The sequence below is a fragment of the Sus scrofa genome, chromosome 6 (assembly GCF_000003025.6).
Source record: "Sus scrofa isolate TJ Tabasco breed Duroc chromosome 6, Sscrofa11.1, whole genome shotgun sequence".
Lineage (NCBI taxonomy): Eukaryota > Metazoa > Chordata > Mammalia > Artiodactyla > Suidae > Sus > Sus scrofa.
The window spans coordinates 152647588-152672884 of record NC_010448.4 but is presented as its reverse complement, the minus strand read 5'-3'; the positions used below and the strand labels follow the sequence as shown (position 1 = coordinate 152672884).

Here is a 25297-nt window from a genome sequence, read left to right as displayed (position 1 = left end):
TCCACAGATATTATTCAGATTCCATCAGTTATCTCAGTATCCTTTATTTTTTGTTTGTTTGTTTATATTTTTTTGCTTTTTTAGGGCCTCACTTGAAGCAGATGGAAGTTCGCAGGCCAGGGTAGAATCAAAGCTGTAGCTGCCAGCCTATGCCACAGCCACAGTAACATGGGATCCAAGCCATGTCTTTGACCTACACCAGAGCTCACAGTGTTGCTAGATCCTTAACCCACTGAGCAGGGCCAGGGATTGAATCCATATCTTCATGGCTACTAGTCGGGTTTGTTACCTGCTGAGCCACAGTGGAACTCTCTAGTGTCCTTTGTAGCTATTTTTTTTCTTTGTTCAGAGCCTAATCCAGGATCATGTATTGCATTTAGTAATGGATTCTTATTCAGTGGTCTGTAATTCCATCATCATTTATTTTGATGCTTAAGTCATCCAGATTTGACCACTGAGAAGCCTTCCGTTGGCCCTGTGCTGTGCTCTTTGAGTATGTTACTGTCCTTCTTTGAGTATTTTCTTAGCTTCTGGCACAACAAGGTGTTCTAAGCTCTTCTCTTTCTAGAATGACAGAATGTTCTAGAACTCTGGGATCAGCCAGTTCTCCAAGAAGCCCTGATCGTTTTAGTGGAGAATGTTATTTAGATACAAAGACTATGCTCTGGTAAATTTTCTATCATTGCTTCTGGGCCATCTTGGGGTACAGAGCAAGGAAACAAGCTTATACAGGTTCATATTCATCCATGTTCACACACACGTGCATATGCACATATCTGCATTTGTTTTCACACTTAGAGTTGTGAAGAATTAGTTCGTATTATCATCTTCCATTTCATTCTGATTTTCTCTATTTCCATATTGTAACTACCTTCTCCAACAGTGAGAAACCTGGCCATTTTCCTCAATATATTAACTCATTTATTCAATCCCAAAACACATAGGAAGTAAGAATTGCCACCCACACCTCTATAAAAAGCAAACTAATACTATTCTTCAGTATGTTGTTTTTTTTTCAAAATGACATTTACATATTGTGAAATGAATAAACTCTGAGTACAATTTTGCATGTTTTAACAAATGCATATACTTGTGTACTCATTTTTATCATTTGATAGATCTTTCTGTCACTGCATAAAGTTCCCATGCCCTTCCCATCAGTCTCTACTCCAGAGGCTATTACACTGTTTTTTTTTTTTTTTTTGTTTTGTTTCGTTTGTTTTTTTGGTCTTTTTGTCTTTTCCAGGGCTGCACTTGTAGATATGGAGGTTCCAGTCTAGGGTCTAATTGAATATGTAGCACTAGCACAGCACAGCGACATGGGATCTGAGCGCATCTGCGACTTACACACAGCTCACAGCCATGCGGATCCTTAACCCACTGAGCGAGGCCAGGGATCGAACCTGCAACCTCATGGTTCCTAGTCATATTTGTTAACCACTGAGCCATGACGGGAACTCCTAATTACACTTCTGATTATTTTTCACTATAGATATTTTCCTGATCTAGAACTTCATATAAATAGAACTGCAGTGTGAACTTTTTGGTGACTTGTTTCTTTGGTTTTTTGCTCAGCATATTGTGAGTTGTATCCATGTTGCTGAATGTACAAGTAGTTCATTCTTTTTATTGCTGAGTAGTATCCATTATATGGAATTATTTCACATTAGTATATTTTGTTTATTCATTTTCCTTTAGATGGGATTTGGGTTTCCAGATTTTGGCTAAAATAATAAGCTAGTATGAGCATTGTAATATAAGACTTTTGTAAACATGTATTTCATTCTCATTGGCAGATAACATAAAGTGATATCCCTGAGTTATGCACTAGGTCTATATTTAATTTTAAAAGATGCTGGCAAACCATTTCCCAAAGTGTCATATTGTTTTACATTCCCACTGGAAGTGTTGCTGCTAGTTGCTCTAGTTACTCTGCCCTTATAATATACTTGCCTATAAGTCTTTTAATTTTAGTTATCCCAGGGCATTGTTATGGGTGTCAAATGTACTTTAATTGCATTTTCCTGATAACTAATGATATGATAAGCCCTTTTGTGCTTATTGGCAATATTCTAACTTTGTGAATTGGCTTTAACACTGTTAGCCTGTTTTTAATTGGGTTGTTTATTTTTTATTACTGATTGTAGATTAAAATATATTCTGGATACAGATCCTATGTTAGGTATACATGTAATATTTCACTATTCTTGGCTGCCTTTTCATTTTCAAATGGTGTCTTCAAAGTATTAAAGTTCTTAGAGAATCTGATTTATTGATTTTTTAAGGTTAATGCTTTTGTGTACTGTCCCCAATGAACTTTGTCTACTGCCTTGTCATGAAATACTTTCTAGTATTTCTTCCAGAACTGTACAGTTTCATCTTTTACATTTAGGCGTATGATCCACCTTGAATTGATTTTTTGAAAATCATGTGAGTTGTGGGTATCAGGCTTTACTTATATTTTCCATATAATATCTAGTTGTTCCAGTATCATCAGTCAAAAAAAATTCTTATTTTACTCATCAGATTTCTTTGGCACCTTTGTGGAAAATTATATAATCATAAAATTTGGGTCATTTTCTGGATTCTTGGTTCTTTCTCATTGATCATTTTGGTATCTTTGTACCTATGTGGCATGGTCTTCATTACTTTAGAGTAAGTTATTAAATCAAGTAGTGTAGTATTGCAACCATTTCTTTCCTTTCCACATTTGTTTTCTCTTGTATGTTTTCGGGTTTTGTTATCAGAGTTCTGCTAGTCTCATATTCTAAGTCCTTTGCTTTTTTAGTCAGTTTCTGTATTTAAAAACAAAACTTGTGATTATGATTTGGATTGTATATGATTGATATCTTAACCATATTGAGATTCTGCCTACAGAAATAGTATCTCCGTTATTTAAATCTTTGATTTTCTACAGTTTTGTGTTGTTTCCAGCAGTTTTATGTGCTTCTGTTAATTTTATTCTCAAGTGTTTTGTACTTTTTCCTGTACAAATGCAGTTAACAAAAATTATCTGAAAAGTTGTTGCTAATATAGAGATATACAGTTGATTTTTGTATATTGAAACTTTTATTTTGTAACTTAAACTTGTATCTTGTATTTTGAAACTTTATGTCTGCAAAGTTTCTTAATTCACTTAGTGATTCTAGTAATTGTTTGTTTTAGGTAGAAAGTCCTAAGGAATCTACATTCATCTATTAATAGAGCTTTACGTCTTCGTTTATTATTTCTGCCTTGTATTTTTTTTTTTTTTTCTTGCTTTGAGCAGGAAAAACACCTGCTTTGTTCTGTGTCTTATGGAAAAATTTCAGTTAATAATACTATCGATATGAGCTAGCTCTGGAGTTCTTTAATTTGCTTTTTATCAGATTGAAGGATTTCCCTTTATTTGCTTTGCTAAGAGTTTTTATCCGTAATTGTGTTGATTTTTGTCAGGTGACTTTCTGCATTTGGAAAGATAGTGGTTTTTCATTTTCTAATATGATCAATTTTATGTGTTAAGAAATCTTATGTTCCAGGGAAAAACACTTTGCATATTTTATTATCCTGTATACATATGACTGCATTTGGTTTAATAATATGTTGAAAGAATTGTTTGGATTGTCTTCATAATAGATACGGTCTGCAACTTTTTCTCTTTAATGTCTTTCAGTTTTTTACCAGAGTTCTGCTAGTCTCATAGAAAATTAGGAAATATTCTCTCCTCTATTTTTTGAAAGTTTATGTAAGAATAATACAATTTCTTCCTTTAATATTTGAAGATTTATTAATTAAAGCAGTTGGATCTGTGGTTTTCTCTGTGTAAGGCTTTAATGACAAATGTAATATTTAATTGTCATAGGACTTTTCAGATTTCTGTTCATCTTGCGTCAGTTTTGCTGAATTGTTTTTTTTTCAGAGTATGTTTATTTGCTTTAAGTTGTGAATTTATTTGATATAAAGTGTTCATAATACTCTATTGTCCCTTTAATGACTGTAGCTGTGGTATTTCCTTTTCTTCCTGATATTAGTAGTTGGTGCTTGTCTCATGTTCTTGATCACTCTTGCTAAGTTCTCAATATTATCTTTCAAACATATTAGCTCCAATGTAGTTTTAGATCTCTGTTCTTATTCCTTTACTACTTTGATAATTCTTTTTTTTTAGCCTCTTAAGTTAGATGCCTCTTTAAAATGTAAATTCCCCTAAGCCTAGTTACTCTTCCCCAAATTTATTGATTTCTTATTATTCAGTTTGAAATGCTGTCTAATATCTCTTGAGATTTCTCTTGACTCATGGATTATTTAGAAATGTATTAATTTCCAATATTCAAGGCTTTTCTACGGACTTCTTATTGTGACTGATCTAATTTAATTTCTTGGATAGAGAACATATTCTATGAGCTGTCAATCTTTCATATTATGATACTTTATTGCTTAGTATTTTTGTGGTGAGTGTTCCATATGTACTGCAAAGAATGAGTGTTCTATAGTTTTGACTAAAGTGTTTCATAATATAATTGTAGCAAGTTGTTAATATGTTATTCACATTTCTTCTGTATTTTTACCAACATTTATGTTTTTGTTCTATAATTTATTGGGAAACTGTATTGAATTTTCAACAATAATATGATTTTTGCTTCATCTATTTAAAAAACTTATTTAGTTAATATAAGATTTATAATATTCTTTCTGATGAATTCATACTTTATAATTATGAATATCTTATCTTGTAATACTTCATCTAGTTTTTTTTTTTTAATGTAATAAACCACCTCCTTTCTTATCTGAAGTACTTTTTCTCTTTTACTTATCCTATTTTGTATTTTTAAATGTCTTATCAGCTATATTTGATTACAATCAATCTGAAGTCTCCTTTTTAATTGTATTACTTTAGGCATTGCTTTATGTAATTTTGTAGTTGTATTCAGTCTATCACTTGCTACTTCATTTCAATCTATTCTTATTTTCTTTCAGCATTTCATTGTCAATATTTTTTTGATTTAGCACTTTTCATTTTTTCATTGTTCTCTATGAATATTTATATCACAGTGTATCAGAATATATTTACTCTACTGCAGTATTTTGGTAACTTTATGCTTCTCTTCATCTTTTGAATATAAAATTCCTTTTGAATTGGAGAACCAAGCTCAGTGTTTCAGAAGTGAAAATGAAAACTCAGAATATTTTTCTCAACTTTGTTTCAAAATCAAGAGCTGAGAAGTGTCTTTTTCCTTTAGTTTTTCTTTTGAATGTGGAGTTTAAAAAAAACAATTATAAGTGAGTTTGGCTAAGCTTGTTTGTCAGTGAGAAAACAAATGATGGAAATAACATTATAAATGCCTGTTTTCTTTATGCAAGGCTTGAAGCTGCAAAAGATGATTACCGTGTTCACTGTGAAGAACTTGAAAAGCAATTAATTGAATTTCAGCATAGGAATGATGAATTGACTAGCCTTGCTGAGGAAACAAGAGCCCTGAAAGATGAAATAGATGTTCTTAGGTATGGCTTGTCTAAATATAATTATGTCACTTCTGAGTTGTTACATAGCCATTTCAGTATTCCACTTTTTTATCAGGGATTTTTAGAGATATCCCTATATGTCAGGTATTGATCAGTTTTTATCCAGGCTTCTAGTCTTTATTACTTCTTTTATGCTTGTTAATAGTTTGTGCAATTTAAGGGTAATATTTGATTATTATTAGGACAGTTTCCCAGCCCAAATGATACCTTTTTAAAAATTTGTAAGCTGAGTTACTTTTATATACATTTGGCTTGACCTTCTGTGCTTACTAGTGTATCTTGTGAAATATTCATGTAAAAATGAATTCTCACAATCCATATTTTGGCATTTGATAAAATATAGATGAATATAGATAAGAATCCTAACATTTATTTTGAAGTTATCCCAGGTTCTCTTGCTTTCTTTGACAATATAAAATTTATATTTAGCTTTTGCCTGTGGGATGTTACTCAAGCAAACAGTCTTTCCCACATGATTTTTATATTTTCTGTTAAATTTTCTTAGTCATTTTCTTGCACAGTTTTAGTGTCTATTTAAAACATAATCTTGGTAACCATTTTTGAACCTGCATGTGATATTGAAAATTGCCTGTTTATTTTGTTCAGCCATTTCAGTAAGCACAACTGAACGAAGGCTTTGCCAAACAGCTTATAAGTTGAGTCTCGGTATATCAAATACTTAGAACAAAAAATTAAATGTATGCAAAAAGCATAATTGCCCGTAGCCTAAACAGCTCAGAATTGTCACTGGATTTACACACCTTTTAATATATTGTTGCTATATACAAAATAGTTATAATCATTAGTCATTTTTTTTTTCTTTAGCTCCCACACATATGAAGTCCCAGCTGTGGGTGAAAGAAGCTGTGCCAGCACCAAGCACACACCCAATCTGACACACGCACTATCCACTTATGGCAACTGGATCCTTAACCCCTGACAAGCCAGGATCAAACCCACCTTATGATCTAGTCGGTTTGTTGCCGCTGAGCCCGACAGACTCCTAAAGCATTTTTTTTTTTTTTTTTTCCTTTTTAGGCTTACCTGCGCCATATGGAAGATCCTGGCTAGGGGTGAATGGAGTGCACTGCTGGCCTATGCCACAGCCACAGCCACAGCAACGCTGGTCTGAGCTCATCTGCGACCTACACTGCAGCTTGCCAGCAACTCTGATCTTTAACCCACTGAGCAGGCCGGGGAATCAAACTCAATCCTCACAGACACTATGGGGGTCCTTAAGTGCTAAGCCACAACAGAACTCCTGAAGCATTTTTATTTTGATGATTTATATCAAAAGGTTGAACTTAGACTTTTTAGGCCTGGGTGTTCCAAAATTCTGCAATTTATGATTTCTTTTCTCTGTTTCTTTCTCTCTCTCTCTTTTTAAAGCCAGTTGATAGGGTTTTTTGAAGACTTATTTTAGCCAGAATAACATTGTTATGTGCATTTTCTAGTTTTTACATGGTAATGTTAATCTTTAAATTATAGGCTACCTCTATAAAGCAAATAACTGGAGTCAACAGTTGAGATATATCGTCAGAACTACAAGATCTGAATGACTTCGCAAGCAGGTGAAAACTTTACAGGAAACAAACATGATGTATATGCATAATCAGTCACTTAGAAGAATTGAAGAAGGCAATGCAGCACTACGCAATTAGAAACATACAAGAACAGGTAAAAAAATCTTAATTTTTATCATAAATGAAAGAGTTCTTATTCCATTTGATACCTAGAATATGTAGAAGTGAATAAACATTGCCTGTAGTTAGCTGTGAATTTTATTATGACATTTCTTCTGTCAGTAAATTTTTTTTTTTTTTTTGCCTTTTTCTAGGGCCGCTCTCGCGGCATATGGGTTCCAAGCTAGGGGTCCAATCGAGCTGTAGCCACCGGCCTACGCCAGAGCCACAGCAACGCTGGATCCCCAACCCACTGAGCAAGGCCAGGGATCAAACCCTCAACCTCATGGTTCCCAGTCGATTCGTTAACCACTGCACCACAATAGAACTCCTCTGTCAGTAATTTAATTCAAATGTGAATAGTTGAGTTTGAGTTATCTAGTCCTTTACATTTTTATTAGCTTCTGAGCTATATTTTTTTGACATTTTATTGTTTACTAGCATTTCGGGTAACCAGTGTCAATGCCTAGAGAATGAAAGTTATAACCTAAAATGTTCTGTTTGCTATTTATCAAAACAACCTAGAGAAACAGAGTAGAAGGGTGATTTTTTTTTTTTCTTTTTGGCTAAATAATTATTTGCATTTTAAAATTTATGTTGATTATTCTTATCTACATGCTGTTTCCAGAAATACTTAGACTGTAATCTTACTATAAATTTTATTTTCCAATCAGTTCTCATTTATTGAACTCTGAAACCTATCTATATTATATTCTTGTTATTTGTTTCTTCTGACAAAAGTTCAGGATCTTCATGTTAAACTTTCCTCTGAATCCAAAAGGCAGACACATTAGCATTTGAAATGAAGCGACTTGAAGAAAAACATGAAGCTTTACTTAAGGAAAAAGAGGTAAATATAAATATATTGATAGGTAATATGTCTGTTAAGAATACTGTCCTTGCTGTTTTGTTTTTTTTTGTTTGTTTGTTTGTTTGTTTTGTCTTTTTGCTATTTCTTTGGGCCGCTCCTCGCACATGGAGGTTCCCAGGCTAGGGTCCGAATCGGAGCTGTAGCCACTGGCCTATGCCAGAGCCACAGCAACGCTGGATCTGAGCCGCGTCTGTGACCCACACCACAGCTCACGGCAACACCGGATCGTTAACCCACTGAACAAGGGCAGGACCGAACCCGCAACCTTATGGTTCCTAGTCGGATTCGTTAGCCACTGCGCCACGACGGGAACTCCTGTCCTTGCTGTTTTAAGAGTGGAAGTGATATAATCAGTTCTTCTTTTTCATTCTCCAAATTGAAGTGGTTGATGTAAAAGAAAGTCATAAAAAATATCTTTATGCAGTTTTGTTTTCTTCACAAAGGAAGGTGAAATCACAGAGCCAAGGTCGTCTGTCTCAGAGCATGTTTTCCACTCTGTAGACTGTCAACTCCTTGAAAGCTAGACAATAGATGCACTTTTTTAGACAGCTTTATTAAGATATAACCTACATACCATAAATTTCACCCGTTTAAAATGTATAGTTCAGTGTGTTCAGTGTATTCAGAGTTGTGCAGGATCATCACAATCAAATTTTAGAGTACTGTCATTACTGCAAAAAGAGACCCAGTGCCCATGAGCAGCTACTCTGCATTTGGCCCCTCTCCCCCCAGCCTTATCAACCGTTAGTATTGCTGTCTCTATTGATTTGCTTAGTCTGTACAGAATATGTTTTGTGACTAGATTTATTCATTTAGCCTAATGCTTTTAAGGTTTCCCTATTGTCGTATGTATCAGTACTTCGTTCATTTTTATTGTTGAACAGTACTCCATTGTATGGATATAACCACATTTATTTGTCATTATGGACATTGGGTTGTTTCCACTTTTTGCCTAGTAAATAAATAATATGTGAACATTTACGTACAATGTGTATGTGGACATAGATTTTCATTCTGGAGTATATTTTAGGAATGATATTGCTGGTCATATAGTAACTATGCTTATTAACCTTTTAAGAACTACAAGACTGTTTCATAAAACGGAAAACCCTTTTTCATTTTTGCCAGTAATTTTTGAAGATTCCAGTTTCTCACATTTGCCAACAAACACATTACTTTTTATTTTGGCTATCCTTGTGGGTATGAAGTGTAAATCATTATGGTTTTGATTGTATTTCCCTAATGACTAATGATGTTGAGCATCTTTTCATATGCTTATTGGCCATTTGTGTATCATCCTTGAAGAAATGTCTTTCAAATTCTTTGCATATGTTTTATTTAGATTATTGCTTTTTATCATTGAGTTGTAAGATACCTGATAAGGACTTGTATCCCGAATATATAAAGAACTCTCTCCTCTATCCTGTGGTTGTCTTCTCACTTTCTAAATGGTGTTTTTGTAGCAGAATAGTTTTTTGATTAATGAAGTCAAAGTTTCCTGTTTTTTCTTTATTTGTTTTTTTCATTGTGTTTCTATGAAACCATTGATAACCTAAGTTATAAAGATTATTCCTATATATTCTTTTAGGAGTTCTATGGTTTTAGCTCTTCTATTTATTGTGTGGTCAATTTTGTCTTTTTTTTTTTTTTTGTTGTTGTTGTTGTTGTTGTTGCTATTTCTTGGCCGCTCCCGCGGCATATGGAGGTTCCCAGGCTAGGGGTTGAATTGGAGCTGTAGCCACCGGCCTACGCCAGAGCCACAGCAATGCGGGATCCAAGCCGAGTCTGCAACCTACACCACAGCTCACGGCAATGCCGGATCGTAACCCACTGAGCAAGGGCAGGGACCGAACCCGCAACCTCATGGTTCCTAGTCGGATTCGTTAACCACTGCGCCACGACGGAACTCCCTGTTGTCAATTTTGAATTAATTTTTATATGATGTAAGATAGGTTCTAATCACTTTTTCATGTGTGATATTCGCTGTCCAGCACCTTTCTTTTTCTTAAATTTTTAAAATTTCTAAAAATTTTTTTTCTTTTAGCTCAAACCCAAGGCATACGGGGTTCCCAGGCTAGGGTTGAATCGACTAAAGCTGCTGCCTGTGCCACAGCCACAGCAACTCTGATCTGAGCCATGTATGTACCTATACTACAGCTCATACAACACCAGATCCTTAACCCACTGACAGAGCCAGGGATCGAACCTTCCTCTTGGACGTTCCAAGAGTTGTTTGTCCGCCACGATGGACTCCCCAGCAGCTTTCCTTCTTCCTTCCTTCCGCCGTCTGTCTGTCCGTCATTTTAGGACTATACCTGCAGCATCTGGAGGTTCCCAGGCTAGGGTTGAATTGGAGCTGCAGCTGCCAGCCCTACCCACAGCCAGCCACAGCAATGTGGTATCTGAGCTGCATCTGCGACCTACGCCACAAGCTCATGGCAACGCCTGATCCTTAACGCACTGAGCAAGTCCAAGGATTAAACCTGCATCTTCATGGATACTAGTCGGTTTGTCACTACTGAGCCATGACAGGAACTCTCCAGCACCTTTCCTTGACAAGACTGTTGTGCCCTTTGAATTGTCTTGGTGGTACCTTTGTTAGAAGTCATTTGACATGATACTGTAATGAGGATATCTTACACATTTGTCAAAACTCATAAAACTAAACGAGTGAACCTAATGTCAACTATGCCCTTTAGTTAATAACAGTGAATCATGGTGGTTCATCAGTTCTGAAAGTAACCACACTAAACAAGGTGTTAATAATGGGGAAGGAAACCAGTGAGGAGACTATATGGGAACTCTGTACTTTCTGTTCAGTTTTTCTGTGAAAGTCTAGTATTTTTTAAGTAAAAAGAAAAATCATTTGACCATAGATATAAGAATTTATGGATTTTCAATTATTTGTCATTATCTCTATGTCTAGCCTCTTTTTAAAGATTTTTTGGTTACTCTGGGTCCCTCGCATTTCATATGAATCTTAGGGTCAGACTGTCAATTTCTGCAAATAACCAGGTTGAGATATCAATAGGGATTGCCTGAATCTGTCATCCAGTTTGAAAAGTTGGCCACCTTAATAGCATTAAGTTCTGATCCATGAAGGTGGGATAATATTCCATTTATTTAGGCCTTTAGCTTCTTCATAATGTTTTATAGTTTTCATTGTACAAGACTTTCACCTTTAAAAACTTACTCCTAAGTGTTTTATGTTTTTGTTACTGTTATAATGAAATTATTTTCTCAATTTCATGTTTGGATTGTTCAGTACTAAACAGAAATATGATTGATTTTTGAATATTGATCCTGTATCTTTCAACTTGTTGGATTCAGTTAGTATTAGTTTTTAGAAGTTCTTTGATTTCATACATATGACCTGACATCTGCAAATACAGATAGTTTTACTTCTCCTTTGCATCTGAATGCCTTTTGTTCTTTTTCTTGTTAAACTGTCGTGACTAGAACATTCAGTACTTTGTGAATGAATTCAAGAGTGATCTCCTCTTGTTTGCTATTAGAAACTTCATCCTTTCACTATTAATGTATATAGCGTGTGTTTTTTGTAGATGCTCTTGGGAGGAAGTTCCTTTATTCTGTTGTGCATGTTTTTTATGAAAGTTTTGACTTTCATGCTTTCTGGCAGTGAGATGACTCAGTTTCGTCTTTTTTTTAATGTGTATCACTTATTATTATTTTTATATTTTTTTTTTTTTTGCCAGTTAGGCCATCCTGCAGAATTGGAGCTCCCAGGCAGGGTCTAATCAGAGCTGTAGCGGCTGGCCTACACCAGAGCCACAGCAACACAGGATCCGAGCCACGTCTGCAGCCTACACCGCAGCTCATGCAACGCTGGATCATTAACCCACTGAGCAAGGCCAGGGGTCCATCCCACAACCTCATGTTGTAGTTGGATTTGTTAACACTGGCCATGACGAGAATTCCTGATTTTAGAAGAAACCATTTCATTTGAGATAAATCCACTTGTATAGGATATTAACATAGTATATAGCATATTAATCCTTTTATTTGTGATTCATTTGCTATTAATGTCTTCCTCTTTTTAAGATATTGTCGTATTTTTTTATTGCCTAGTTTGTGTCGCTATACCAATAGAATGAGTGAAAATTTTTCTGCCTTTTAGTCATCCACTAGGTCATCATGACTGTCTCTGTTGACCTTTTTTTTTTTTTAACCCATTCAGGGACTATCCTGTTTCTTTGCTTTTTGTTTTTCTAGAAATATGACATTTAATGATTAACAACTCAAATCAAATTTCCCCAACCTCTGGGATTTTGCTATTGCTGGTTTTTTGTGACTCTTTTGACTAATTCTGTGACGTCTTTGAATGTGCAGCCGCTGTTCTCTACTCAGTTGCACTGAAACCATAATGATTAGTCAGATTTACTATAGATGCCTTGGACCAATAATGTTCTAAGCTTGCCAAAGACTCTGTGCTTGGAAACTCTAATTCTTAGCAGTTTAAAACTCTCCTTTGCCTTTCTTTCCTGTTAGCACAGGGCCTCAGTTTATCCAGAGCTGAGACCACTGGGCCCTCTCAGGTTCCTGGCATGTATCCACTCTGCTCATGCTGTCTTTTGTCTCAGAATATGTCAGAGCTTTCAGAGCCTCTATGGATCTGTTGTTTCTCAGCTCTTCCTTGTAAGCTTTTGCCAAGGCTCTTGTTGCCCTAACTGGCATCACGTCTCCAGCAGCACAGTGATAAACATGATTTTATCAAATTTTTTTTGACAGATGCCTTGGAATAGGATTTCCTACACAGAAATGCCAACTCAGACAATGAATGGCTTCTCCCAGTGCGGACTAAATAGTGACATCTTTAGGATGCTTTAGCAGAGTTTCCTACCCAGTGTTCCCGCTATGGCTGCTGACTGCTGCTTTTTCAAAGTACAAGATTGGAAGGCTTCTGGTTTCAGGGCACCAGAGCTGGAGAAGTGATATTAAAGAACAGAAAAATCACTGTCCGAGATTAACAGGTTTCTACAGTGTTCCTTGTAATGTCAGACTCTGGAAAAAGTATTTTCAAATCTGCATGTTGCATTGCATTTATGAAGGACCAGATTTGTAGGGGTCCTCATGCCTGACTGTAGTTGTTATTTATAGTGTTCAGAGATCCCTGGGGCATCCATGCACTTCTACCTAAGGACTTGGAATCAGTTACCCATTTATTGTTAAGTTGATTTGAACCACATAATGGTCTAAATAAGTTTTCTTTCTTTGTTTGTTTTTTTTTTTTTTTTTTTTTGTCTTTTTGCTATTTCTTGGGCTGCTCCCGCGGCATATGGAGGTTCCCAGGCTAGGGGTCCAATCGGAGCTGTAGCCACTGGCCCAGGCCAGAGCCACAGCAATGCGGGATCCGAGCCGAGTCTGCAACCTACACCACAGCTCACCGCAACGCTGGATCGTTAACCCACTGAGCAAGGGCAGGTACCGAACCCGCAACCTCATGGGTCCTAGTTGGATTCGTTAGCCCACTGAGCAAGGGCAGGTACCAAACCCGCAACCTCATGGGTCCTAGTCGGGTTCGTTAACCACTGCGCCACGACGGGAACTCCCCTAAATAAGTTTTCATTTACTGATTTGAAATAATAACAGCATTTAAAGTATGATAATATGTTAGTGTTTTTCAAGTTCCAAGAAAATCATTTAAACGTGAGCTTTTTGTACAGAGCATAGAGGTTTGTCATTGGCTTTAGGCTATAAAATAGAATAGCTAATGATATGAAGTCCTAGTATGTTCTCCCTGAGAAAAAAATGTTTTTCTGCAGATTCATACTTTCTGTATGCTACCTATCACCTTTAGTAGAGTTTTATAGCAGTGATAGAAGGAAATAACAGTTCTCCAGCATATCTTACACACAAGACTCTACTCTAGATATTAGACAAACGTTACCTCATCCGCTACTCAGAACACCTTCACAAGGGCATATGAATTAGTATTCTCACTTTGATGATAAAGATCTAAAACAGAGGAGTCAGTAACTTGTCTCAGATATTATAGCTGGAAAAAGTGAAATTGAATTCATGCCACAATCCATTTGCCTCCCAAGTCCATACTTTTTTTGTTTACTCTACAGTTGCATATTTGTACTCTATTGCATAATTGTATTCATTTGGTTCAAAAATAACAAGGCAGTCACAAGCTTTGTGTTGTATAAAGTCTATTATTTATGTGATTTATACAAGAGAAAATTAGCCCTTACCACTAAAACTAAAACAGCCTTATTTTAATTAACTAAGGAACAATTATCAATTGAACATGTTAAGACAAACTATTTTAAGTGTAAAGTACATTGTCATGACAGAATTAAATATTTTGCTTGTATAAACAATTGTTTTTTAGAGATTAATAGAACAGCGTGATACTCTGAAAGAAACGAATGAAGAGCTTCGATGTTCACAAGTACAACAGGATCATCTAAACCAAACAGGTGAATTTTGTTGGATTTAGAAAAGGTTTTTTTAAATGGTAGAAATACTAAAATGTTAATCTATTTTTTGTTATTGTTGATGTTGTTTTAGATACATCTGCTACAAAAAGTTATGAGAATCTTGCTGCTGAGATTATGCCAGTGGAATATAGGTAAATTTGTTTTTGTCAATTGATAATCTATACTTAATATTAGAACTGTGATTTCTTTTATAAATTTCTAAGCCTTTAACAAGTTTCCATTTTACGAGTCATTGAGCTCAAAAATTACTTTGTCTCATATGCTTATACTTTCAAAATCAGATTAGCTTTGCTACTACAGCACTTTCAAAATTTCCCAGAAATAAAATTTCCCTTACTAGTTGAGTAACATATTCTAGTTGTTATGATGGTCTTTACTATACTGAACTTCTTTTTCTATGCTTAAACTCTTTGATGGCATTTTATAGTGACAGCTCTGGAGTGGATAGGAATTTCCTTTTTCAAAACCTTTTTTATGCATGTCATTCAAATCCACATCAGTAGAAAAAAAGTAGGAGAAGGGCTGTCGATTGCTGGAGGATTAATCTGGAGTTAAATGAAATACAAGTTTTAGAGGTTACTAAATAAAATACAAGTTTAAGACGTTCCTCTTGACCCAACATTTATTTTGCTATTTTACTGCTACGTTTACTTTTAGGTCTTTGACTAATCTGATATTTTCATGGTTTTCTTTTCCTTTAAGTAATTAATAAATAAAACTGTTGCCACATAAAGTAAAATAAAGAGATTCTACTCTTTATTAAACAGCTTTATTGAGAAATAGTTCTCCCATTTACAAATGTACAGTTCAGTGGTTTTTAGTGTAGGCACAAAGTTGTGCAACCATCATCACTATCTTAATTGTAGAACATTTTCAATGACCCTAAAAGATGCCTTGTACTTATCAGCAGTCATTCCCATTCTTGCCTCCCCTCCAACTCCAGCTGCAGGCAACCAGTAACCTATTCTGTGTCTGTATGGAATTGCTTGTTATGGACATTTCAAATACCTGGAATCACCATATGCAGCCTTTAGTGATGGACGTTTTTCACTTTGCATAATGTTTATAAAGTTGTTGACTTTCAGTTTGTTCATTTTTTGCTCTTAAGATAGAGTTCCTTATATGTTAGGCTGGAAACTAACTTGCCCATTTTCTTTGGTAATATCTAGTGATGTTAATCATTTAGAAGTAGCCGTATGAGCCTATTTTTTCTTTTTCTTTTTCGGCTTTTTTTGTTTTTGTTTTTAGGGCCGCATGCACAGCATATGGAGGTTCCCAGAAGAGGGGTCAAATCAGAGCTACAGCTGCCGGCCTACACCACAGCTCACCACGCCAGATCCTTAACCCACTGAGCGAGGCCAGGGATCAAACATGCATCATCATGGATCCTAGTCGGATTTGTTAACCACTGAGCCATGGTGGGAACTCCCATACAAGCCTATTTTTCAAGTTAGGTCACTGGCATTCAGAAGAACAAAAATTGAGATTAATTAAAATTAGTTGCTTTGGAGGAATGGGAATGGGATTTAGGAAGGGAGCAGTAAGAGAGAATTACTTTTTTATTCCTACCATTCCTATCATTTGCATTTTTAAAAGCATATCTATGTAAATTCCAGCATTTTCTCTAAAAGCAAAAAGTATACAAACAGTCATATTCATAAAAGTCTATTTAAAAATTTTAGGGAAACTTCACTTTCGTATATCTATTGCTTTTTATTTATATGTTTTCAAAGGATGTGCTATCTATTACTTTGAATATGAATAGTTTCTAAATTATCAAAGTAAAATAATTCGTACTATCAGGGGCTTGCATAATAAACATTTATTGATGTAAAAACATAATCTTATACCTGTACCTTTAAAAATTTCCTACTTGTTTGGGACACAGTCTTACAATGTACAACTTTTTTCTTAAAAACTTTCAGAAGCTTTGGTAATGTTTTAAAACGACAGCTATCACATGGACAGGAATTTTCTTTATGAAAAAGTAAAGAATTTTTTAAAGTTTCGTATTTAAAATTTTTAAAAACAAATTTTACTTTTTAACATAAGGGAGGTGTTTATTCGACTGCAACATGAAAATAAGATGCTTCGATTACAGCAAGAAGGTACTGAGAATGAACGTATTGAAGAACTTCAGGAGCAGCTAGATCAGAAACACCGCAAGATGAATGAACTGGAAACTGAGCAGAGGTGACTGACACACTCCTTTATAATTGATAATAATAGTGATTTAATTATCTGCCCACAAAATCTTAATCTGCAGAAGTGGAAGATCATTGTAGTTAAAATAATTAGGATTTTCAAATGTTTCAATTTTTTATTTTATTTTTTTTAGGGCCACACCTGCGGTATATGGAGGTTCCCAGGCTAGAGATCCAATTGGAGCTGTAGCCACTGGCCTATGCCACAGCCACAGCAATGACAGATCCGAGCCACGTCAGTGACCTACACCACAGCTTACAGCAATGCTGGATCCTCAACCCACTGAGCAAGGCCAGGGATCAAACCCACAACCTCATGATTCCTAGTCGGATTCGTTTCTGCTGCGCCACAATGGGAACTCCCAGAATTTTTCATTTCTCACTACCCATTATTTTTAGCAGATTTGTTAAGCAGGTTGCTTATTCTTGAATGTCACTTAGGTATCTTCACAAATGACAAAAAAAAATTAGCAAATGAATAAATGACAATCTGGTTTTCAGCTGCCATCTGGTATATAGATGGTACATAGATTTTGGAGTCAAATATGAGTCCCACCTCTCCTTAATCTGGGCAGTTTACTTAAATTCACACGTAGTGTCCTCAGCTACAAGTTGGAGGTGATACCTATTTGCAGTTTGTGAAGAAGGTTACAGATAATGTGTTTAAAACAAACAGTACTTATGTGATACAAATGAGATGCTTAAAAATGCTAATATTAAAAATTTATGTGGTGTTTACCAGTGTCAGGTACTTTCTTAAGCATTTTTTGACAATAACTGTGAAGTAGTAACTGTGATTATCTCTTGTTTATGGACAAGGAAGCTGAGGTACAAAGAGGTTAAATAACTTGCCTGGTGTTACACAGCTAGTAAGTTCTAGATCCTGCGTTTGAACCCTCTGTCAATCTGACTCCAGTGTCTGCTCTAAACCACTGTGTTAACATGCTTTTTATAAATAGCATACTGGCAATAAAAGTATTTGGATTTATTTGACCTACCTTTATTGGATCTTAGAGACCACAGGAATTTAAAGACACATAAACCTTGCCTCTCAACTTGTATGTATATCACCTGTGGTTAAAAGAAAAATAACGTTTTAGCTTTCTTTGGGGGGCACACCCTTGGCATGCAAGAGTTCCCGCCAGGGATTGAACCCACAGTAATGGCCTGAGCCACAGCCACAATGCCAGATCCTTAACCACTAGGCTACCAGGAAACTCCCACATTTTAGCTTTCTGAAGAGACAATTAAATATTGCTATTTATACAGTTTACTATCAGTACTGGACATGCTGTGTTTCAGCTTTTATAGAGTTAATATAGGAAGACAGACATGTGAATAGATAATGATGATGTGATAACTGCAACAGTGGAAAATGGTATTATAATATGCAGGCTGTTTGTATCATATATTATGAAGAAAGTCAACAGATAAGCAACTCGCTCTTCTGTATTCATGAGTTATGGTTAGCAGGGTTTTAAGGAATGAATTTTGCCAAGTTACAAATCTGCATAGTGCTAGTGCCTCTCTTTAATAAAATCATGAAGAATATGCAAAATCATGGCTTCTTCTCTTCCAGTAGCCTGTGAAATCTGAAATAGAGAGTAAACTATTTCCATTCATAAAAAACACAACTGAAGAAAAGTAACATACTCTAATTTTTACACTTAGACAGTGCAGAACATTTTGCTATTCTACTAACACATTAAGTACTTTAAATTAGTGTACATATTACATGCTTTAGGTATAAAATGTCTTTTTAAAGTATATTTCTTTGAAAGCAGCCTACTATACTGTATATGTATACCCTAGCCACAGATAATTGTTCATCTTTTTTGATTAATTACTATTAAATGCATAGTTTATGTTAAATTGCGTAAAGTCACATTTATAGATCCTTAACTACTTTGACTTCAGTACAAATAAACACACACAATTCATCTTATAAATAGCTCAGCAAAGAACGAATCCGAGAATTACAGCAGCAGATGAGGACCTCCGAAGTCTTTACAGGAACAGGCTCCAAGTCTGAAGGAGAAAGTGTAAGTAACTTTTTAAAATTCATTATGGGAATTCTGTTGCGTATGACTCTCCATAATAGGTCCTTGGTGCCAAGTGAATCTTGTATTTGAAAGTGCAACCCTTACCATTTATGGTGCCCTTAAATACCGTATATATCTGCATAATAGATGCAGTTGTCTTGCCAACTTGGCTATAATCAATCATATGATGGAAGGTGATTCTATCTGTTCTACTTCGACAACTAACCGTTAGGTTCATGATAATTCCTGATTGAAAGCATGCTACAATTGAGGCCTTCCTAGTCCTGCTGGGGATCCCAACAGGGCTGGCCTGAGAAAACTATATTGAGTAATCAGCAGTCAGAATGAGGAAAAGAGAGAATGGAGAAATTTATTTCTAACAGAGCATTCAGAACACTACCTCCAGAGGACACAAATCTTATAAGCAGTCTTGAAGACACATTGTGCTATTTCTTCCCTCCTTTCATATGGGCCTTCGCATTTCTAATGGTTTTGACGGCAAAATAATTGTGAGAGCTGAGTAAAAGGATTTAAAAGGATCGAAACAGCCTAAATCTGAATATACCTAGCAGTGTTCCCATAGTTTGAGCTCTATATGCACAGAGGAAAAAAAAAAGTAATAATTGAGAGAGGAGGAGTTCCGTCGTGGCGCAGTGGTTAACGATCCGACTAGGAACCATGAGGTTGCGGGTTCGATCCCTGCCCTTGCTCAGGGGTTACGACTCCAGCGTGCGGTGAGCTGTGGTGTAGGTGCAGATGCGGCTCGGATCCGCGTTTGCTGTGCTCTGCGTAGGCCGGTGGCTACAGCTCCCGATTCAACCCTAGCCTGGGAACTCCATATGCGCGGGAGCGCCCAAGAAATAGCAACAACAACAACAAAAAAGACAAAAAAATAAATAAAATAAATAATTGAGAGAGGAATTTAACTAAAACAAAAGCAACAACAACCAAAAGCTAGGGCTAGATGTTGTTAGATAGATATTGGCTGGATAGAACGTTAGATGATTAGACTGTGTTGATGGGAGAAACTACAGAAGGAGAGTAAATAAGAAATGAAAAGAAGATTGAAAGGGTGAGTTTCCTTCTGTCTTTATATGCTTTATATGATTTTCTCTTTTTTTCCTGGGCTTGGAAATAGAATCGTCTCATTGCATGGCGGCATTCTCATATGTGCATTATACGGTATTGTAATTCTCTAATACAAATTTTTAAGCCACGTTAGGAATATTTCAAAGATGGAATCATTTTTGGGTGTACATTGTGGATTGCAATTTTAAATTGCAAATTTATCTTTTAAAAAATTTATTTGCTGTCCAAATTATATTAGATTTTACTTTAAGCTCTTCAACTATCAATAATACAGAATATTTTTGCAATTTAAATCCTATTCTTTTAAAGAGGAATTTTGTTGTAAATTTTATTTTAAAATCATTTCTTCATTTTGATGTTAATATTAAGTCTGCATATAATGATAAATTTATTATAATTTTTTATTTTTAAATTTTTTCTTTGGAGGTCTAAAACCTCAAAATTATATGATGACTTTCAGTTTTTAAACGTTGATACTCCTCAATATATCCTTAGCTCGCATTTCTATTTTTCTTCATTCAAATTTTTCATTTATTCAAATTGATCAATCATTTTTCTTCTTACTTTATACTTCTCTTCGTAATTTAATTCTATCTTTCCTTTTGTTGAAGTAAAAATATATGTAAAATTACATTTTTACAAGAATTTATTAGAAATTAAATTTTTTAAACATTTATAATTGCATATAGTACACCTTCTAAAGGAGGTAAAGAGATTTTGTTGTCTGGAAAAAATTATCTTTGTCACAATAGTTATCTTACAGCAACCTTTTCTAATTTTTATAGTCCAGCAAACTAAAGCAGAAGTTGGAAGCTCATATGTAAGTAAAACGATATTTCATTTCAAATATGAGAAGAATGGATTTAAAGCTTCTAAGTTAATATCCTTTTGTGATGTTTACTAAAAGCAAAAACCCTAATGCCAACTGCCACCAAGGTGAGAAGAAAACATGGTAAAACCGTCAGTCTACCTGCCTATGATCCCAAACTGCTACATTTTTTAATGCTAATGACACTTAAAAGAGTTTACAAATAGACAACTATCACAACTAGTTATGTGGAAATGTGGGATGTTTAACCTATAAAATATTTTCTTTAACTATTTAGGAAGCAAGGGTGGCAAGAGGGAAATTTTTGCCCACCATTTATCAGGCATTTTACACTTCACAACCAACTCCTAAAATATCTGGCAGGTATTATTCCCATTTCACAAATGAGGAAATGAAGAATCAGAAGTTACTTGCCCACAGTCCACAAATTGCTATATGACAGAAACCAGTCTTCATTCTTAGGTCTGTTTGGCTCCAAAGCTCCATGTCTTTTTCACTACTTAGGAAAAACTAACAGAGGTCCAGGAAGAATTACAGAAAAACAGGAGCTCATTGAAGACCTCCAGCCAGATGTAAACCAGAATGGTAGGTATTTGTAAAACCGGATCAGACTTTGAAGACTTGCCCTTTTAGTGGAAGGATGGCAAGAACTGTGTATAAGTCTTCAGGCAATGCAAAGATAGTTACATTGCAAATAAGAACCGTAATATTTTTAGTGATTTAAGTAAGTAATGATATCTTAAAGCAAAAAAGTTAATGTAATGAGATGAACTGATGATATATAGGAGTATCAAACATTGTAAAATAGAATTAATACTATGGAAGTGTAAATGAATCATTTATGATCAGATTAAAATGAACTTAAAACAGAATGAATTTAGGATGGCTGTGCTTATATTGTAAGGTACATTTGTTCATTGAAATACTTGCCAGAAAGGAGAAAGATAGCTCAGTAAGGCAGATTATAGATTTTTTTTTTTTAAGAAAAAAATAATGTAAAATGACTGGAATATATTGGTGTAGTTCAAAAGTTTGGATAGGAATTCACCACAAAGAAGAAATAAAGATTCTCTTTTAAACTGTCTTTATCAGTCTTTAGAAAATATTTTTTGTGTGTGAGGAGGGAGTTTTTTAAAATGGTCGTATTTCATTTTATTTTTAATAATAGTGCAAAAGATCAGTGAACTTGAAGCTGCTCTTCAGAAGAAAGATGAAGATATGAAAGCAATGGAGGAAAGATACAAAATGTACTTAGAGAAGCAAGAAATGTGAGTGCTTATCTTTCAGGTCTAGCTTTTGTGACTCTGTACTAATTGGGCCTGTCTCATTTCTTCCTGGATCTGTATCACCTTGCTTTGCTCCCACTAACCTGCCCTGCCAGTCAATTCCTGGTGCATCTCCACCTTAGTCCTCATGTTATTTCCCTGTCACTCATCAGCATCAGATAGAACAGCACATGGCTTCATAGGACAGTTTAAATGTTGATTGTAATGACTCATTAGAGAAAATGACTAAGTATGTAATCTTTAGTTCTTACAATGAACATTTGCCTTTGTGAAAATTGAGCTTTTCAAATTGTTTAAATTGTTTTAGCATTTAGTCTAGATTAGACAGTTAAAGATTAGTCTAATGCTTATCAGACTAATTATTCTTTCCTGATTTCTTACTTTTTCTTAAATATCAGTAAATACTATTCTCATAAAATCTTTTTTTTCCATGAATATAGTTTCCTAATTAACTATAGATATTCTCAGAGAATGTTATTCTTTTCTATTTACTGAATAGAAGAACAGAATTTTATGACAGAGTCTTAAAATACTACTACTAAGTCTGCCCTTTTCGTGTTTAAGTTTTGTATTTGTTAATTAAGGTATAAATAGTACCTGCAGCAACAGGCAAACCCCAAGGTCTCAAGCTTAATGAGATACGAGTTTACTTCTTGAGCACACAAAATCCAGTCATCAGTGTGGGAAGGGGCAGTTATTCAGAGTCCCAAGCTAATAGAGACTCAGCCTTCTTCAGCAGGGGGTCCTCAAGTTCACTTGACATTGTCCAGCTATAGATGAGGGAAGACAGCCTGGATTGCGTAGGAGATAGAATGGGTCAGGCGTAAACCTCTGATTTCAGTGGGCAGAGCTCAGGCAGCTCGCTGCACCCAACTTCTAGGGAGGCAGGCTTGCTGTCTCCCAGGCAGTCTGCCACAGGTCGGTGTCTCTCAGTAACAAAGTATAAATGTTTTTAATAGATAATATATAGAAAGGTTACCAGAGACAACTCCTGTTAACCTTTTGGTGTTTTTTTCTTAATGGTGCATTTTTTTCAATGGCTGTTACCTCCGTGATTATTTACCAAAATATACACATGATTTGTATGATCATATCACATATGATTTGTGATCATATGATTTGTATTTTTAAACTTAAAATAATGTCATGTTATATAAATGTAACAATATTTATCAAGCACGTTATGCTAGGCGAATAGGACAGACACTTGTGTGTATGGAGCCACCTTTGCAAATAAGAAGAGCTACATAATATTCTTTCAGTTTAGTAGATACATCATAGCTTACCTAGTCATCATCCTGTTGTTGGGAATCATTTGGTTCTATGTCGTCTTCTTTTTGTTCCTAGAAATAGGGCTACACGCAACATATTTATACAGAAAGTTTTCCCTTTTGTTGGTTTATTATCTTAATCTTGTTCCTAGGTTAATGCATCAAATGGAATTATTGGGTCAAAGGATAACATTTTGAGATGTTGCACATATTTCTAAACAATATTCTATAAGTATTATAACTAATTAGAGCAGTGGCAATGAATACCATGTTCTTGCCATCATCGAATTTACCATTTGCGAAATAGTTGCTTTTTGGTAAATATAATTTTGAGTTTTATTCCTGTACATTCAGGGGAGAGGTTAAAATAGTAACATATGTACATGATAGAAAATTCAGAAAGTATAAAATAGTCACAACCATAATTTTATCACTTAGAGGCAACATATTATTATATGTTCTTTGTAATTAAATTATGGTTTAAACACTGATGTGTCTTCTTTGATCATGTGAACTTTCTAAGGGAACGTGCCCTGACTCTAGTAAATGGCTGTGGCTACACCTGCCACCATGGCCTTCCACATTTATCACTCAGTAAATCATTTTGAATGAACACAGTAAGTTTTAGGAATACTGCTTTCTAGTCTTTTTTTTTTTTTTTTAACCTCTGTTAACATAGATGAAATTTTCTTAACTCATTAAACGTAGATCTTTTAAAATAGGTTTGTAATTATATCACTCAGATGACCTTGCTATTGGAAACTGGTTTTTGCTTGTAATTTATACCTATTTCTGAGTTGATTTTCCAACATACTGCTGTCTACATGGTTAGTTTGTCACTGAACAACATTCTGATCAAACATCTGTTTTTACTCAGCTTTTTAGTAATTTACATAAGTATGGTTGAGTACTCTAGAATTTGCATTCAGAATCACCAACATCTATTATATTGATCTTATATGTCAAATTACATTTAACTAGATAATGGCAGTAAAAAAAGATTGTTGCCAAGAATTTGTGTGTGTGTGTGTTACTCTTTGTACAGTGAACATATATAATTACTGAAATCATTTTAATTTTTTAAAAATGTTTAATTTACCTGATTCAGATCAGATAAGTGTGGAAAGGGGTTATTTCAAGACCCCAGTGCTCAAAGCTTGATAAGACTAAGTTACTTTCTGAGTACTAAGCCTTGGAGAAGGGTCACTTGATTTGGGGATGTATATCCCATTTTTGTACTGAATTTTTGTACCATTTCTAGATTATAGAATGTTATTTTTTTAATTCAGATTAGATTGTAAAACAAGCTGTAACTAGCTCATGGATCACTTTCTGGATGTTCCACTTTATTTGCACAGATTTTTATAGACTGTTCTTCTTTCGATATATGACAAGATAAAGTGAACATAAAATTTTGTTTTTTTCTTTAAACAGGTAATAAAACATTAGATCCCAAATTAAATCCAGCATCAGCTGAAATAATGCTACTTAGAAAGCAGTTGGCAGAGAAAGAGAGAAGAATCGAGATTCTAGAGGTAAAACTTCCATTTTATACATTGCCTCTTAATTATTCTGTGTAACTCTAGTAATTAACTGCTGTCATATATTTGCCACTAATGATCAGGTTTCACAAGAATTTAGAAGTTAGGCTTATCATGTTTTAGCACTTAGTATGCTTATTACAAAGCCACTTATCACTAGCCCACAAGATTGGTCTCTGCAGGTTTATACACCTGCTGCCTTGTGTCTGTCTCCCTCTTTAACAGCCAGTCATATATAGCCCTTCTTTCTAGTAGGGTCCTGCTATTATAATGTTCCTTTAAACATTCTGTGGATGAGAGTTCATAAAAAAAAGAAATCAAGTTCACTTTTTTAAAAAGGTCCTAAGTTAACCAGATTCTTCTTCCCTTTTCTTCTCCCTGTAAATCATCTAGGATGTTATAGGGAAACACATTATATTCATTTACCATTTTATTCACATTATTTCTGAGCCAGTAGATAGAGGCTGTAGTGGAAATATTTTACTTAAACATTTTAATATCCAGAGTTCACAGCAG

At 34.9% G+C, this 25297-nt stretch overlaps 1 protein-coding gene across 1 annotated transcript in view; it reads left to right on the top strand.

Moving 5' to 3' along the window:
- The window catches only part of HOOK1 (hook microtubule tethering protein 1), a 73305-nt gene that overhangs the window by 36538 nt on the left and 11470 nt on the right, over positions 1 to 25297 (top strand). Inside the window, 18 exon segments of the mRNA XM_021097623.1 lie at positions 5338 to 5514; positions 7003 to 7037; positions 7040 to 7057; positions 7060 to 7146; positions 7149 to 7176; positions 7370 to 7371; positions 7923 to 7961; positions 7964 to 8031; positions 14411 to 14498; positions 14590 to 14650; positions 16572 to 16712; positions 18675 to 18765; positions 20640 to 20678; positions 21188 to 21218; positions 21221 to 21268; positions 21852 to 21951; positions 24530 to 24537; positions 24675 to 24775. Of these exon segments, the coding sequence (XP_020953282.1) occupies positions 5338 to 5514; positions 7003 to 7037; positions 7040 to 7057; positions 7060 to 7146; positions 7149 to 7176; positions 7370 to 7371; positions 7923 to 7961; positions 7964 to 8031; positions 14411 to 14498; positions 14590 to 14650; positions 16572 to 16712; positions 18675 to 18765; positions 20640 to 20678; positions 21188 to 21218; positions 21221 to 21268; positions 21852 to 21951; positions 24530 to 24537; positions 24675 to 24775 (1162 nt within the window).